The sequence below is a fragment of the Gracilinanus agilis genome, chromosome 4 (genome assembly GCF_016433145.1).
Source record: "Gracilinanus agilis isolate LMUSP501 chromosome 4, AgileGrace, whole genome shotgun sequence".
Classification (NCBI taxonomy): Eukaryota; Metazoa; Chordata; class Mammalia; order Didelphimorphia; family Didelphidae; genus Gracilinanus; species Gracilinanus agilis.
In genome coordinates this window covers 476,208,786-476,223,383 of record NC_058133.1, presented here as the reverse complement: position 1 = coordinate 476,223,383, position 14,598 = coordinate 476,208,786, and the positions used below count along the sequence as shown (strand labels likewise).

The 14,598-nt window shown below is 52.5% G+C and overlaps 1 protein-coding gene across 4 annotated transcripts; it reads left to right on the top strand.

The window, feature by feature from the left end:
• Positions 1-2,529: 2,529 nt before the first annotated feature.
• SEMA6C (semaphorin 6C) lies at positions 2,530-14,319 on the top strand. Of its 4 annotated transcripts, none has more exons than XM_044676144.1 (18): positions 2,530-2,681; positions 3,713-3,827; positions 4,097-4,157; positions 4,367-4,423; positions 4,661-4,762; positions 5,073-5,163; positions 6,074-6,193; positions 6,411-6,499; positions 6,714-6,931; positions 7,294-7,425; positions 8,622-8,774; positions 9,647-9,820; positions 10,246-10,392; positions 11,457-11,534; positions 11,643-11,698; positions 11,872-11,916; positions 12,232-12,327; positions 12,763-14,319. In XM_044676144.1, exons 1-18 carry the CDS (start codon positions 2,555-2,557, stop codon positions 13,827-13,829), a joined length of 2,928 nt encoding a protein of 975 aa, XP_044532079.1. In that variant the 5' UTR covers positions 2,530-2,554; the 3' UTR covers positions 13,830-14,319. The 4 variants fall into 4 exon arrangements, with proteins under 4 accessions (XP_044532079.1, XP_044532078.1, XP_044532081.1 ...); XM_044676143.1 differs by having other exon boundaries at positions 12,232-12,336; XM_044676146.1 differs by lacking the exon at positions 6,074-6,193.
• Positions 14,320-14,598: the final 279 nt, after the last annotated feature.

Genomic DNA, 14,598 nt, shown 5'->3' with positions numbered 1-14,598 from the left:
GCAGATGTTTTGGCCCAGCCAGGCCAGCCTAGATCAGGCCTAGGGCTAGGGGACACGGGATGCCCTAGTCAGAAAGCAGCGAGATTCAGGGCCCTGGGGACCTCTTTGGGGAAAGGAGCCAGCCTGGGGGGCCTTTGTCAGAAGCCCAGGAGCCACCACCACTGGCCTGGTGGTGTGGCGTGGAGGGGAGTGGAGGGATGCTGAGGGATGCCGTGTGCACATTTTGCTTCTAGATGAAACATGCAAATGAGATGCAAATAAGCTTCTATTGTCTTGGTTTCCAGCTTGGGCCTTTTTGCTAAGTATTTGCAGGATTCTGTGGAGGAACCTCTCCAGGCTGTTTTAGACTTTCCTGGGTCTCCCCTCGAGGCCACTTTCTCTCTCCTAGGCCTGTCCAGTAGCCTCAGGTGTCCCCTTTGCCCAATCCCTCCCAGGCAGGAAGGGCACCCCAAGAGGCCGACACCTGGCAACCCTCCGCTTCTCCAACCCAGCTCCAGTACACACTGCCCTGTCCATGGTCCCTGTCCCTGCTTCTCCCCACTCTGGACATCCTCTGCTTCTTCCTTCCACTGCCCTTCGCCCTTCCCGGGCCTCTCCTCTCTCTCTCTCTTTCTGGAGCTTTGGCGTCCGCTTTGTGGGGATGGGGGTGACCCTGGTCACTCACCGGGCAAGCCCAGGTAAGAGAAAAGAGGGCTGTGCTGGGGAGGTGAAAGGAGGGAGCAGCGAGGCCCGGACCAAAGTCATTCCAGGGTGATACTACTTGTTGTCAAGGGCAACATAGCGGCGAGGAGGGAAGGTGTGAGAGGAACGGGAAGGACAACAGGAGAGCTCCCAGGGGAGTGTCAGCATCCTGAAAAGAGGGGGGCCTGGTGGCTTGTTAGCCCGGGGGGTCGTTAGCTGGCTGCTCTCCTCTCAGGGGAGGGGGTCGTCATTAGGCGTCTCTGCCCCCTCCCCTCCTTGAGCCCTCTGGGGTCCCTATCTGACGTTAGCCTCCCCCAGATGATGTCATGTGGGGGAGGGGACTCTCTCCAGGGGGAGGGAGGGGACACCTGGGTTCCTGACTCTGGGAATGGAGCTTGCTGGAGGGGTGGGGCAGGGAAGAGGGGAGCTGGGATCTTAGAACAACAAGGTTCCTAGTTCTCTCATCTGGGGAAGGGGGGATTAGATGATAAAGGAATCTATCCATGTTTGTATCTGCTAAAAGGACACTCGTCCTTTGGGTGGGGTACCTCCTGGCGCCCCCCCAAAGGCTCTGGAGCAGCCATTGCTGCCAAAGGCCCCAAGTTACTGGGTTCCTTCTCCCTCCTGTTCCCCCCCCCCCCAGCCCACCAATCCAGAGCTGGTTGAAAGCAGAGCCAGGCGGTTTCAGGACGCTGATGGGAGGGGAGGCATGGCTCCCGGTCTCAGGATCTTCTTTTCACCTCACCTCCCACCCTTACCCCATCCATCTCTTCCCCCTGCCTCTGGCCTGGAGTTGTCTGCTGTGGCTGAATTATTTATACGTTCATTTCAGAGGCAGCCTGATGAGGAGGGGAAGGAGGAGATGGGGCTGTCCAGCCCTTCCAGCTCGCTCTCCTCTCAGTGTCCCCATGGGGGGTGCTTCCCCCTCAAAGGCAGATAGACTGGGTCAGGGGGGCCAGAGAGAGGAGGAAGGGAGGGGGTCTGGGGAGACAGCTGCAGCCAGAACTAAATATAGCCTTCAATTTGGCTTCAATGCAGATTCATTTTTGGCTAAGATGGTCCTCCCTCCCGTTCTGAACCTTTAGACCTGGGGAACCGTGCCTGGATCAGAGCAGCGACCCCCACCGTTCCGTATCTCTCAGGCAGGGGCACACCTGAATGCCAGAATGTTCTTTTCCAGCCCTAGGATGAGAGATTGTCACAGTATTTCCCTCACACATATACACTGGGCTGCCAGGGAGGCTGCACGGAGGAAGATCTGTTAGGGGAGGGCAAGAGTAGACTGCTCCTTCTCCCTCAAATGGTCCTCAGGAACTACTATTTATAATGTGAGGCTTCAACACCTCCCCCCCCCCCAACATCTAATTATAACAGGGAGGGTTTGGTGGAAGGGGAGGGTGGGGGGATGAGGGAGATCAACTAGAGAAAGTCAGGGGACCTCGAGAGAGGAACTGAGGGACTAGGCAGGGAGCCCAGGGAGAGGAGATGTGCCCTGACCTTACCTGAGGTCATAACTTGGGTCTGTCTTTTCCTGCAGCAGCCGGTTTGCGCCTGTTCGGGTAGACGGAACTTGAGTGACAGTGACAGTCATGGTTGGGACAGGTGTAGGGAGGGATCCCCTCCCCTCTCTAGGGTCCCCTAGGGATAGACCAAGGGAGGACTTGTGTTCATATTCTTGTTCGAGAAGACCAAACTGGAAAAGAAAGAGCCTTGGCGTCTACACTGTCAGCTCGAAATCTCCCAGCGAGGCCAGAGTCCCAGCTCCTTAGCTGCCCCTGCCGCCTCCTCCCCTCAGTCTTCTCTCTCTCTTCTCTTTCAGGCTTGACATATGGGCGAGAGAGTGCCACCTGGGGCCTGAGCCGGCCTGCCCAGGATGCCCCGAGGCCCTCGCCCTCCCTTCTTGTCCTTTGTGCTCCTGCTATGGCTGCTACTCTGGACTCCTCTCACGAAGGCTACCTTCCCCCAGGATCCCCATCCTTTACTGACCTCTGACCTCCAAGGTGAGTGATGGCCATGTCCACTCAGCCCTTCTCTTCCACTTCTGCCCTTGTCTGGCTCAGACTTCCCCCAGACATTATCCCCTTCCCCTCATTCAGGCACTGTCCCTCCACTGACCAGTGTGGGTTCCACTCCTTATCTTAATCAATCAGCAATTAATTATTTATTGAGTGAGGATATTGGTCTAGAAGATGCTAAGGAATACAACGACTCCGACGCAGTCCTAGCCCTCAAGGAACTTAGTCTGGCTGGAGACGTAAGAAAAACATAAATTTTAGATAAAGCAGTCATCCTTAATTACTAAATAAGAGGTATGGACGCTGATGCTGAGGAAATTGGAGGATGGAGAGGTCATTGTTGGCCGGGATGGTTTAATGGAAGAGGTAAGGTTTGCTTTGAACTAGAAGGATGGTAGGATTTGGATAAGCCAAGGCAATGGACAAGGCTGTTCCATTCTAAATAAGGGGAATAGGCTGAACAGAGATAGGAGCCATTTTTGGGAATAGTGAGCAGCTTGTTTGGCCGAAAGAGAAGGTTTGAGTAGGGGAGTAGTAGATAATAAGGCTGAAAGAGGAGTAGGGGGACAGCTAGATGGTACAGTGGGTAGAATGCTAGGGCTAGAGGAAGGAGGAATCATCTTCCTGAGTTCCAATCTGGCCTGAGACATTTACTAGCTGTGTGACCCTGACCAAGTCACTTAATCCTGTTTGCCTCAGCTTCTTCATCGAAAATGAGCTGGAGAAGAAAATAGCAAACCAGAATCTTTGCCACAAAAAGCCCAAATGCAGTCTCAAAGAGTTGGGCATGACAAATGTCTAAACAGTCACAAAATGATTTGAACCTAGATCCTTTAAAAAAAAAAAAGAGTAAATAAAAAACTTATTCTTACTTCATCCGTGATCAAGGAGCTCTCTCTGTTGTGGGGAGGGAGTTTAGGGGTTTCTCCCTCTTCTTATAGGAATGAGGATGATAGGTTTTTGGGGTGAGGCATTGATGACCCAAATAGTTCTCCTTTCCACTCTTTCCCCACCAGGCATATCACCATTATCTTGGTTCCGGGGCTTAGAGGATGATGCTGTGGCTAGAGAGCTGGGTCTGGACTTTCAGAGATTCCTGATCCTGAACAGGACTCTGCTGGTGGCTGCCCGGTAAGTTGTGTGGAACATTTGGACTGAGCAAACACAGAGACATGGTCAACATATGGAACCTGGAACAAAGACATATTGATGAGGGTCTACCATAAGCCAGTACCTACCTCCATGTTTAGGTGAAGAACAGGTGTGGGGATAAGGCTGTGCTTGTCTATGGAGTGACATGTATGTCTAAACCTGGCAAAGGGCATTTACCATCCTGAAAGTTAGGGGGAGGGATGGAATATTGACCCTTTGACCCATTCAGTCCCTCTTTGTGCCCTCAGGGATCATGTTTTCTCCTTCGATCTTCAAGCTGAAGACTGGGAAGGGCTGATACCAAACAAGGTAAGTGACTGAGGAACAGCCTGGGTTCTGGAGTAAGGAAGTAGGAGGAGGGACCTTGGGGTCAACCCCTAGAATTGGGGGACATCAAGTCTCCATAAAGGTGGTTGGAAAGCTCTGATAGGGTTCGAGCCTCTTGAAGTTTCTACATGGGTATGTACATGAAGTGTATCCTTTCTTCACAAAACCTCTTTCCTTCTCTTCTCCATCAGTATCTGACATGGAGAAGTCAGGATGTGGAGAACTGTGCTGTCCGAGGGAAGCTGAGGGTGAGGGGTGTGATAAGGGATTGGGAGGTGGGCTGTTGTCTCCCTCCCCCATGACCTCTTCTCCCAAGCCCTCTTTTCCTTCCTCTCCCAGAACACAGGGGAAACAACCCAAAGGGAACATTGGTTGGCATGTCCAGTCCCCAGCCCTTCTCTTGCCCTTGGGGATCCCAGAATGCCCGGTCCCCCTGTTACCTTCAGTGACCTTTGACCTCTGGTCCCACCTCCTGGGGCCCCTAGGACGAGTGCTACAACTACATCCGTGTCCTTGTTCCCCGGGACTCCCGGACCCTTCTTGCCTGTGGGACAAATTCATTCAGCCCCATGTGTCGCAGCTATGAGGTACGGGGGTTGGCGGGATAGGGTAACAGGCATGGGTGGGGCATGGCACGGAGGGAATATATTAATGAACAGTAAATACTGGGAGGGACAAGTCACAGGGCAGTGTTGGATCTTGGGGTGTTGGATGGGGCACAAGTAAAGGAGATAGGAGGTGTGTAGGAGATCCTGGAGAATCTGGAAGGAGGGGAGGGTCAGGGCATAAAGGAGGCATAAGTGGGATGAAGATGAAGGAAGATACCTTTGATTTTCAATTTATTCCTTGAGATACCCAAGGGCCTCAGGATCACGGTCCTCTTTCTTCCCACCACAGATCTCTTCCCTGCAACAGGAGGGTGAGGAACTGAGTGGGCAAGCTCGGTGCCCTTTTGATGCCACACAGTCCAGCGTCGCCATCTTTGCAGGTAAAAAGTTATGGAATGGTGGAGTGAGTGGCAGCTAGTGCCTGAGAGAAACTCCCACTCCCACCTCTTCCCTCCCCCCCCCCCACCAAATCCATATCTTTATCATTCACTGGTGTTCATCACCCTCAGGAATTTGGAGGAAGAGAGGAAAATTTCTCTAAAGGATTTGTATGGGGGATGGAGAGGTGGGTTCAAATGGCCCAAAACACATCTCTGGAATATGTTCATCCCCTTCTGAGACTCATTGTGCTCCCTTCTCCTGGGTCTTCCCTCCTTGCTTCTCTTTCCATGAGCCCTCCTCCCATGGTTCCCTTCCTTTCACGAAACAGTGAGGTATTTATTAAGGACCTACAGTGTGCCAGGAACTGGGGATGCAAAGAAAGGAAAAAGGGAAAAGGGAAAAGGCAGTGTCTGCCTTCAAGGAGCTCCCAGTTTAATGGAGGAGAAATATGCAAACAGCTACGTACAAACAAGACAGCATAAATAAATAGATAAATATAGATGTACATGCACACAATATAACCATACAGGGTAAACTGGAAATGATCAACAGAGGGAAAGCATACACCTTAAAGGGGATTGATTGGGAAAGGCTCCTTGTAGGAGGTGGGATTTGAACTGGACTTTGAATCCTGGGAAGCCAGGAGACAGTGATAAAGATGGAAGGAATTCCAGGTATGGGGGATAGCCAGTACAAAGGACCAGAACCAGGAGAAGGAGGGTCTCATTCAAAGGAACATCAAGGAGGTCCATGCCACTGGACTACAGAATACATGGCAGGGAGTAAAGTCTTAGGAATCCTGGAAAGGTAGGAGGGAGCCACCTCTGCTCCCATGTCCTCTCATGATCCCCATCTTCCATCTCCATCTTTCTATGATGTCCTCCCATGACCTCGGGATGCCCCCCTCAGAGGGCAGCCTTTACTCGGCCACAGCCGCAGATTTCCAGGCCAGCGATGCTGTTGTTTATCGAAGTTTTGGCCCCCAACCCCCTCTCCGCTCCGCCAAGTACGACTCCAAGTGGCTTCGAGGTCAGGGGGGACCAGGGTTCGGGAGGTAATATGGGGGTGGCCTAGAACTTTTGGTGGGATGTAGTGGGAGGAATGGGAAATCTGCTAAAGGATATGCATGGAGGTGTGGGGTTGCAAGAAGTACTAGAAGATTCAGGGATGCAGAGTAATCATACCAAATCCTAGAGCTGGAAGAGACCCGTATAGACACTCCCCATTTCATCACTCCCTTCCCCAGAGCCACACTTTGTCCATGCCGTGGAGCACAGAGACCATGTTTACTTCTTTTTCCGAGAAGTCTCTGTGGAGGATGCTCGACTGGGACGGGTAAGCTGAGTGGACCCTACCTTGGGGAGGAAAGGTGGGAGATTCTTCTCTGCTAAGGGGACAACCGTAGCCCGTTCTGGCACATTCAATGCTACTTCTCCCTGTATGACTTATCCTTTAGCTTTCCATGTTTCCCTTGACCCCACTTCCCCTGATGTTCCCCGTCCCCACCCCAGCACTTATCCTGGTGTCTCCTGATTCTTCTCCCCACCAGGTGCAGTTCTCACGTGTAGCACGTGTGTGTAAACGTGATGTAGGTGGCTCCCCCCGAGCCTTGGACCGTCACTGGACATCTTTTCTGAAGCTCCGGCTCAACTGCTCCGTCCCTGGAGACTCTGCCTTCTACTTTGATGTACTTCAGGCCCTGACTGGGCCTATCCCTCTGCATGGACGTCCTGCACTCTTTGGGGTCTTCACTACCCAGACCAACAGGTTGGGAGGCATGTGAAGGAGGTGTGGGAGATCTCCCAACCAATATGGCGCCACCCCCCCAACACTGCAGCCTTTTATCCTTCAGGCCCTCTCCATTCAGGTCAGCAGTTAGGGTGGAGGAAGGAGGTTCTGTCCTAACCATTGCCCTGGCTTCCATAATCTCTGTGCCCTATGACATCCCAACTTGACTCATGGTCAAGGTTACCTTAATCCTCTATTAAGGCTTCACCACCAAGCAAGATGGTGGCTCTTGATTCCTATGCCTAGGATGGTTGGGGACCTGGGAGGGAAGGAGTATTCCTTGCCTTCTCCCAGATCCAGCTCATGCGATTCCTCTCCCATACTTTCCCCGTGCTCTATAGCATTCCCGGTTCTGCTGTCTGTGCCTTCTACCTGGATGACATCGAACGTGGCTTTGAGGGCAAGTTCAAGGAGCAGAGGAGCCCAGATGGGGCCTGGGCACCTGTGCCCGAGGACAGGGTCCCCTCACCCAGGTATCTACTGGCAGCTTCAGTGGGGATGGGACAGTGTCTATTCAGTTCTTGAAACTGTCAAGCAGCTACATGCTTAACTAGGGATATAAGAGAAAGCCAAATTGCCACATCCCTCAAATGGGGGGGCTTTCTCTGGGGGAGGAGGAGAAGGTGAATGCCAATAGTCATTCATGATAGATAAAAAAAAATCCTTGGAATATTTGAGAAACACAGAGAGAACCAGTTGCAAGATCTAGGAAGTTTTCCCCTTGAGGAAAAGACCCATTTGAGCTATCTTGAAAGAAGATAAGGCTTTTGAAAGGCGGAGATTAAAAGAGCAGTTCAGGGGTAAAGGGGTTCTTGTATCAACCCAGAGGCAGGAGACCTGGTGCCAAGTTAAGGGAACAGAAAAGAATCCTGTGTGGCCGGAAGGTAGATTCTTCCAAAAGAAGTTCTCTCAAATAAGGGTGGAGAAATCTGTTTGAGCCAGGTGCTGCTCAAAGGGCTGCTGAGCTGAGTGGTTTGTATTTTATTCTAGAGGCAGTAGGGAGCCAGTGAAGGTTTTTTTGAGCAGAAAAGTGTTAAGGATCAGATCTGTGCTTTAGGAAGATGATTTTGGCAGCTAAGTGGAGGATTCACTGCAGAAGCGAAATGCAATTAGGAGGGTTATTGCAGTGGTCCAGGTGAGAGGTGGTGGTTATATATGTGGGAGAAAGCAGACAGATGCACGGCTTCTGTGGAGGTGGAACTGTCAGGCCTTGGCAACTGGATGTGAGTGAGGGGGTGGGAGGAGGAGGGAGAGAGCTGAAAGATGCCTGGGAGAGTGGCAGTGGTTTTCTTGGCACAGATAGGGAAGTCTGATGGAGAAGGGGAGAGTTTTCGTGTGTGAGCTTATCTTTGTATGTTTGATGTGCTCATGGGATGCCAAAGTCCAGCAGAGAGCTGGAGACACAGGATTGGTCTGTGACCAGGATAGTGTTGGGGAGAGAGACCGCAGAATCTAAGGTTGGGATACTTGAAGAGGAGCAGCCGTGGCAGGAGCTAAAAAGAGAGGCTGCCATGCTGTGGACAGTTGCCTTGGGCTCCCAATTGTGGGGATAGGACAGAGGAGTGAAGTGGGGGTTGTGGGGAAGCGAGGGGGTGCAGGATCTCAGTGAAGGGAACACCACAGTATCTAGTCACCCTACCCTGAGCACTGCCCTCCATGTATCCCTCAGGCCAGGGTCCTGTGCAGGGGTGGGTAGAGCTGCTTCATTTCCTTCTTCCCGGGACCTCCCTGATGAAGTCCTGACTTTCATCAAGGCTCACCCACTGCTGGACCCCGCTGTGCCACCTGCCACCCATCGGCCCCTTCTCACCCGCACTGGCAGGTATCCAGGGCAAGGGGAAGTTGTGTGTGTGTGGGGAAATCTGGGAGGTTTTGGGTAGAGAAGAGGGGTGAGGGAAAGAGAGCATCAGCTCATTAGCCTAATCCCCTTTCATGGGCCCTGGAAGTGTGACTCAGATTGCAAAACCAATTAGGAAACTGAGGCATATGAGGTAAAATGACTGGACAGCAGAAAAACTCAGGACCCCACTTTCCAATTCCTCTAAGGAAAGGAGAGTAATTCCACTGATTCCACTTGGTTTGGGGAGAAGAGCAACAGGAGAAGGGAGTTAATGCCCTGTTACTAGAAGTCAGGAGAAGGGTTCTCGTCATGGATTTCTCATTTATTGGCTGTGTGGCCTTTGGCAAAATACTTAACCTCTCTATAGGTTTCAGTTTCCTCATCTGTAAAATGAGTGGTTTGGAATAAATATTATCTAAATGCCCTCCTGCCTCTAATAGCCAATGATTCTTTTTTTAAACCTTTACCTTCTGCCTTAGAAATCAATCCTATATATTGGTTCCAAGGCAGATGAGTGATAAAGAGCAAGGAATTGGATGTTAAGTGGCTTGTCCAGGGTCACACAGCTAAGAAATGTCTGAGGCTAGATTTGAACCCAGGACCTCTCATCTCTAAGCCTGGCTCTCTCTCCGCAGAGCCCCCTAACCACCCCCTCCAGTGATTTTTGCTTAAAATGGTCTCAGTGTGACTCCCTTCCTTAAGACATCTAGACCCATAGTCCCTACCAGTATGGCTATCCCCTCACTTGACCTGGTGGAGTCACTGGAGAGGACAGACTTTCCAATAGGACCATCTCAGGGCTGCAGTGTGAGGCCCCCTTGCCCTCTACTGACTCCAGAGTGGTACCTTTCCAGAGCCTTGCTGACACAGGTGGCTGTGGATGGAGCAGCGGGTCGCAACGGCAACACCACTGTCCTCTTCTTGGGTACCGAGATTGGGACGGTGCTGAAGGTTCTCCCCCCAGGATCAGGGTACGGGAATGCCGAGCCGGTCTTGTTGGAGGAGATCGACACTTACAGCTCTTCCCGGTGAAGTCTTTGAGAGAGCTTCTCTTTCTTCTCCCTGGGGTTAGCTGTAGGACACACCAGTGAAATGGCATAGGGAAGCCATCCGGCCGAGAACTTAAGACACCGCAGGCCAGTCTCCAGAGCCTCGAGAAGGACTTGGCCCTGAGAAAAGCTGCTTTTTATATAGTTTACAAGATGGTTTATGTGCGTTTTCTCAGTTGATTTGGCAAGGAGACTGTAAAGGATGCTTGAGTCTCCTCACCGGCTTGGGAGTCATGGGTGGGAAAGAGAAAGGGATTCTCCCCGGGAAGAGCAGATGTGGGGAGCTCATGAGGGGCCCCAACCCAGAGGTTACATCTCATCTCTCAGGTTCTGTTCTCTGCACAGTTTACTCTTGCATGATAGGGAGTCCCACTCATAATTTCCCTCTTTTGTCCCTCTCCCAGGTGTGGTGGGAAGCGATCAGCAGAGTTAGCCCGACAGGTTCTTGGCCTGGTGGTGGATCCTGAGGGGCACAGACTCTTTGTAGCCTTTTCAGGCTGTGTTGTCCACATGCCTCTCAGTCGGTGTACCCGGCATGGGGCTTGTCAAAAGTAAGAGACGCCAAGGGACGTGGATGTAGGCTACTTGGGGATGGGTAGAGCAGATTGGAGCATAGTGGGGAATATTGTGTGGGTTAGGAGGATGGATTGGAGAACCCAGAGAACCTATTATAGGAAGGGGACAGTGGGGATGGGAGGCCAGAGGGGGCAGACCCTACTTTGGGAGTTGTGAAGAAAGTGGTCACAAAAGGGTAGTTTGAAATATGTGGCATGCTTCATTTAAAGAGATTAGACACAAATTTGGGGGGTTCAGAATCACAGGAGACTAAAATGGAAAGGACCCTGGTGTCCCCCTTCTTATTGCATAGAGCAGTAGTGTTAAATCCAAATAGAAAGGGATTTCCAAGGCCACTTATTTAGAAAACCTCAAATCAACATTATCTATGTTGTGTTGTATTTTATTTTGTTAAACATTTCATATATATATATATATGTATATATATATATATATATATATAAATATTTTTTTTTAACCCTCATCTTCCATCTTGGAATCAATATTGGTTCCAAGGCAGAAAAGTGGTAAGGGCTAGGCAATGGGGGACAAGTGAGGTCCCCCAGAAAGGAAGTATCTGAGACCACATTTAAACCCAGGACCTCTGTCTAGGTCTGATTCAATCCACTGAGCCATCTAGCTGCTCCCTCTGCCCCCATTTACATTTTAATCTGGGAGTTTTGTGACTTGATAGGGAGTGTAATACCTCTACTCTAGAAGGTAGAATGCTGGATGGATTTATACAGGAAAACTTAGTCTTAAATCCTATCTTAAGAGGGAGTATTTACAAGAATTTACTTGCTCTGTGAATGGGACAGGTTACTTCATCTTGGCGAGCCTGTTTCCTCATTTATAAAATGAGGATAATAACGCCTCTAGGACTTCAGGAGACAAAAAAGACCACATGAAAAAATCATTTGGAAACTTTGAAGCACTATATAAATGCTAGTTACTATTACTATTATTTTGGGAGCCAAGAAGATGTCTGTGTATGTGGAGGAGGGTTCTTGCCCTGCCCCCTGCCTCCTCCCTGGACCCATGGGACTCATTTCCCTCCCAGGAGCTGTCTTGACTCTCAGGACCCTTACTGTGGGTGGGGAAGCTTCCAAGGCTGCGTGGATGTCAGGGGCTATGCCTGGTAAGTGAGGGCCCCATGGGTCCCCTCTTCTGGGGCCAGGGCTGAGGGGAAGTGGGGCATTGAAAGCTAGGTGGAGTTGCCAGTTAAACTTCTTTTCTCCATTCCCAGGGCTGATCTGGAGCAGGATGGGGACAGGGAGGTCATGGAGGAAGGAGACTGTCATGGTAAGGGGAGCTATCAGCGCCACCACCCAGACTGTATCTCTGATGTCCCCCCAACCACAAGGCACTCACTCCCCTCTGGGTCTTTTCTCTGCTTCCTTGGGGTCAAACTCCTGGTCTCACCACACACCATCTCTGCCTCTCTCCATCAACCGGCCTTCTTGTCCCACTCACAGATGGGGCCACTGGGAGTCATTCAGGGCCAGGGGATTCTGCCTATGGTGAGTTCTCCCTCCCATTCTCCCCCTTATATTCAGTTTGCTTAACCCTTACTCCCTTAGTCCTGAGAGTGAGAAGCTGGTAATATAATACAGCCACTGGGGTGGGGTGGGGGTGTGATCAGGGGTCCGACTCTTCCCTATAATCTTCCCATCTGAGTCCAGCAGACACTAGGGTTGGGGTGGTGGTGGCTGAGGCTGGAGTCCTGGATTCCTGGGTTCAGTGAAGAAATGGGGTGCAGTAATCCATCTGTTTGAATTGCTCTAACGTGAGGGAGAGCGCATCCTCACTGGCTCTGACTTGGTCTCTGTCACCAGAGCCTCTGGGTCCCAGCCCTCCCCCTGAGGCCCCCAGTCCCCCCAATGATGCCCATCCCTGGGCCCCGCCCTCCACTCTTCGGGCTCACATAGAGGGTAAGGCAGGTAAGGGAGGGACTTGTGGTTTGGGGGGGCTGCTGCATCCCAGGGAATGTTAACACCTTAGTGACTGGGGTTTGCTTCTTACTAATGATGCTCCTTTGGGGGCTTCCTCCCTCCTTAGACCTGAGACTCCTCTCAGCACGGACTCCCTGTGCATGGATGGAGGCCGTGAGATGTTCTCAGCATGGCTACAGGGGCAGGACTGGGGTGCAGAGACCCGCCTGTTCTGGGGTCGCCTCTCTGGGAGTGTGTGTGTGTGAGCTGAGCGCTCCAGAGGGGAGGTCAAGGCTGTGGTCAGCAGAGCTGAGGCTACTGCCCCAGGGGATGAGGGGAGACTTCAGAGAAGCCTCTGATGACATTTCTTGCCATCAGACCTTTCAACTTCCCTAACACTTCTGCCTCCAACCAAGTGTCTCTATGTTCCCTCAGGGGTCCGCCGAGATCCTTCCCACGCCTCGTCCCCTCACACGGTCCCTGTCCCACTCCTCCTGGCCAGTGTGGCCGCAGCCTTTGCCCTGGGGGCATCGATTTCTGGTTTCCTGGTCTCCTGTGCATGCCGTCATGCCTACCGACATGGTCACCGAGGGAATAAGGACATCGAGACCCCTGGACTCCCCCGTCCCCTATCTCTCCGAAGCTTGGCCCGGCTCCATGGTGGGGGCCCTGACCCACCAGCCCCAGCCAAGGAAGGAGACTCACCTCCCGTGCCCCAGCTCTATACGACTTTCCTGCCTCCCACTGAGGGCATGCCTGCCCCAGAGCTGGCCTGCCTGCCCACCCCAGAATCCACCCCGGAGCTTCCAGTTAAGCAACTCCAACCAGTCCAGGGGCCTTGGGAGTGGAACCACAATGGGAACAATGCCAAGGAGAGCTCTGCCCACTTCCGAAGTGGCTCGGCACCTGCCCCGAGGGTGTTGGTGAGGCCACCTCCTCCGGGCTGTCCTGGCCAGGCTGTAGAAGTGACCACTTTAGAAGAACTGCTTCGATATCTCCATGCTCCCCAGCCTTCTCGGAAGGGGACAGAGGTTCTGTCCCCAGCTAATCCTGGTCCTTCTCTCCCCTTTGCTACTCGGGCACAGCCCTGCGTCCCACCACTGGAGCCAGCCCACCCCCTCTTTTCTGGCTCCTCCCCACTCCCACGAGACTGTACCCCTCCACTCCGGCTGGACATACCCCCAGACGGGAAGTGCCAGCCCCCATCCCGACCCCCCCTGTCTGCCCCTGCTCCTCGACTGGGGGTTGGAGGTACCCGGGGAATATCTCCTTCCCCACACCGGGTGCCCCCAGGTCTGCTGACTCGAGTGCCCTCAGGGGGAGCCTCAAGATATTCTGGGGGGCATGGAAGGTACCCTCTATATCTTGGCCGACCAGAGGGATACAGAGGACGAGCCCTGAAGAGGGTTGATGTGGAGAAGCCACAACTACCCCCAAAGGCTCCTGTCCTTGTGTCCTCCCCCTCTCAAGCTGCCCCTCCAGGTGGCCATTTTAACTATTGATGGTAACTACCCTGCCTAGAAAGGGTGTGGCAATGGGGACTCTGACGGGACAGATTACTCCCTCTAATCACATTGCCTGCGTCCATCCTTCCTGGACTCTGGACCTCTCCTCTCCTTCTGTACTTATTGCCCATCTTGGGCTTATTTATTGACTGTCATCCTAGTCTTCCCCGATCGCCCCTAGTCTCCAGGGATTTGGGTAATGGGGGAGGCTTTCCCTCTCCCTCCTGCCACTGTGAGCCAGTCCTACTTAGTGGGAGCTGGCTGGGGCTCCCACCCTTATCTCCTCCAGCCAAGCTGCCTTAGCCCTTCCCCTCCCAGCTTCCTCCATTGTCTGGGACCCCCAGACTGGGGATGTCCATGATTGGGGGATTGGGGTAGGGTATGTATGTATAGTGTACAGTGCTCTCGGGGCTCCCCTGAGACATCATCACCTCCTACCGTGTAGGAGCCTTCCCTCACCCCAATACAACTATGTGCCCCCCAGATCTACTGCCTGGTTACTAATAGGAGGGAGCGGGGATGATGCCAGAAAACGTATCGAGATTTCTCTGGGTTGGTCCGTTTCTCTTATCCATCTTCATCTCGGTTTTTCCGGAGTAATTGAGTGGCTGAAGTCCCAGCGGAGTTAATCAGGAAAGATTTCCTCAATTAGGGAATAGAGGAAAAGGTGGGTGGGGAGAAGGGAAGGCCATTTCCAAGGTTCCAGGCTTTTGCAGACGGAGGGAGGGGATCCAAGCCAAGGGCCAAGGGAGAGGATCGAGCGCCT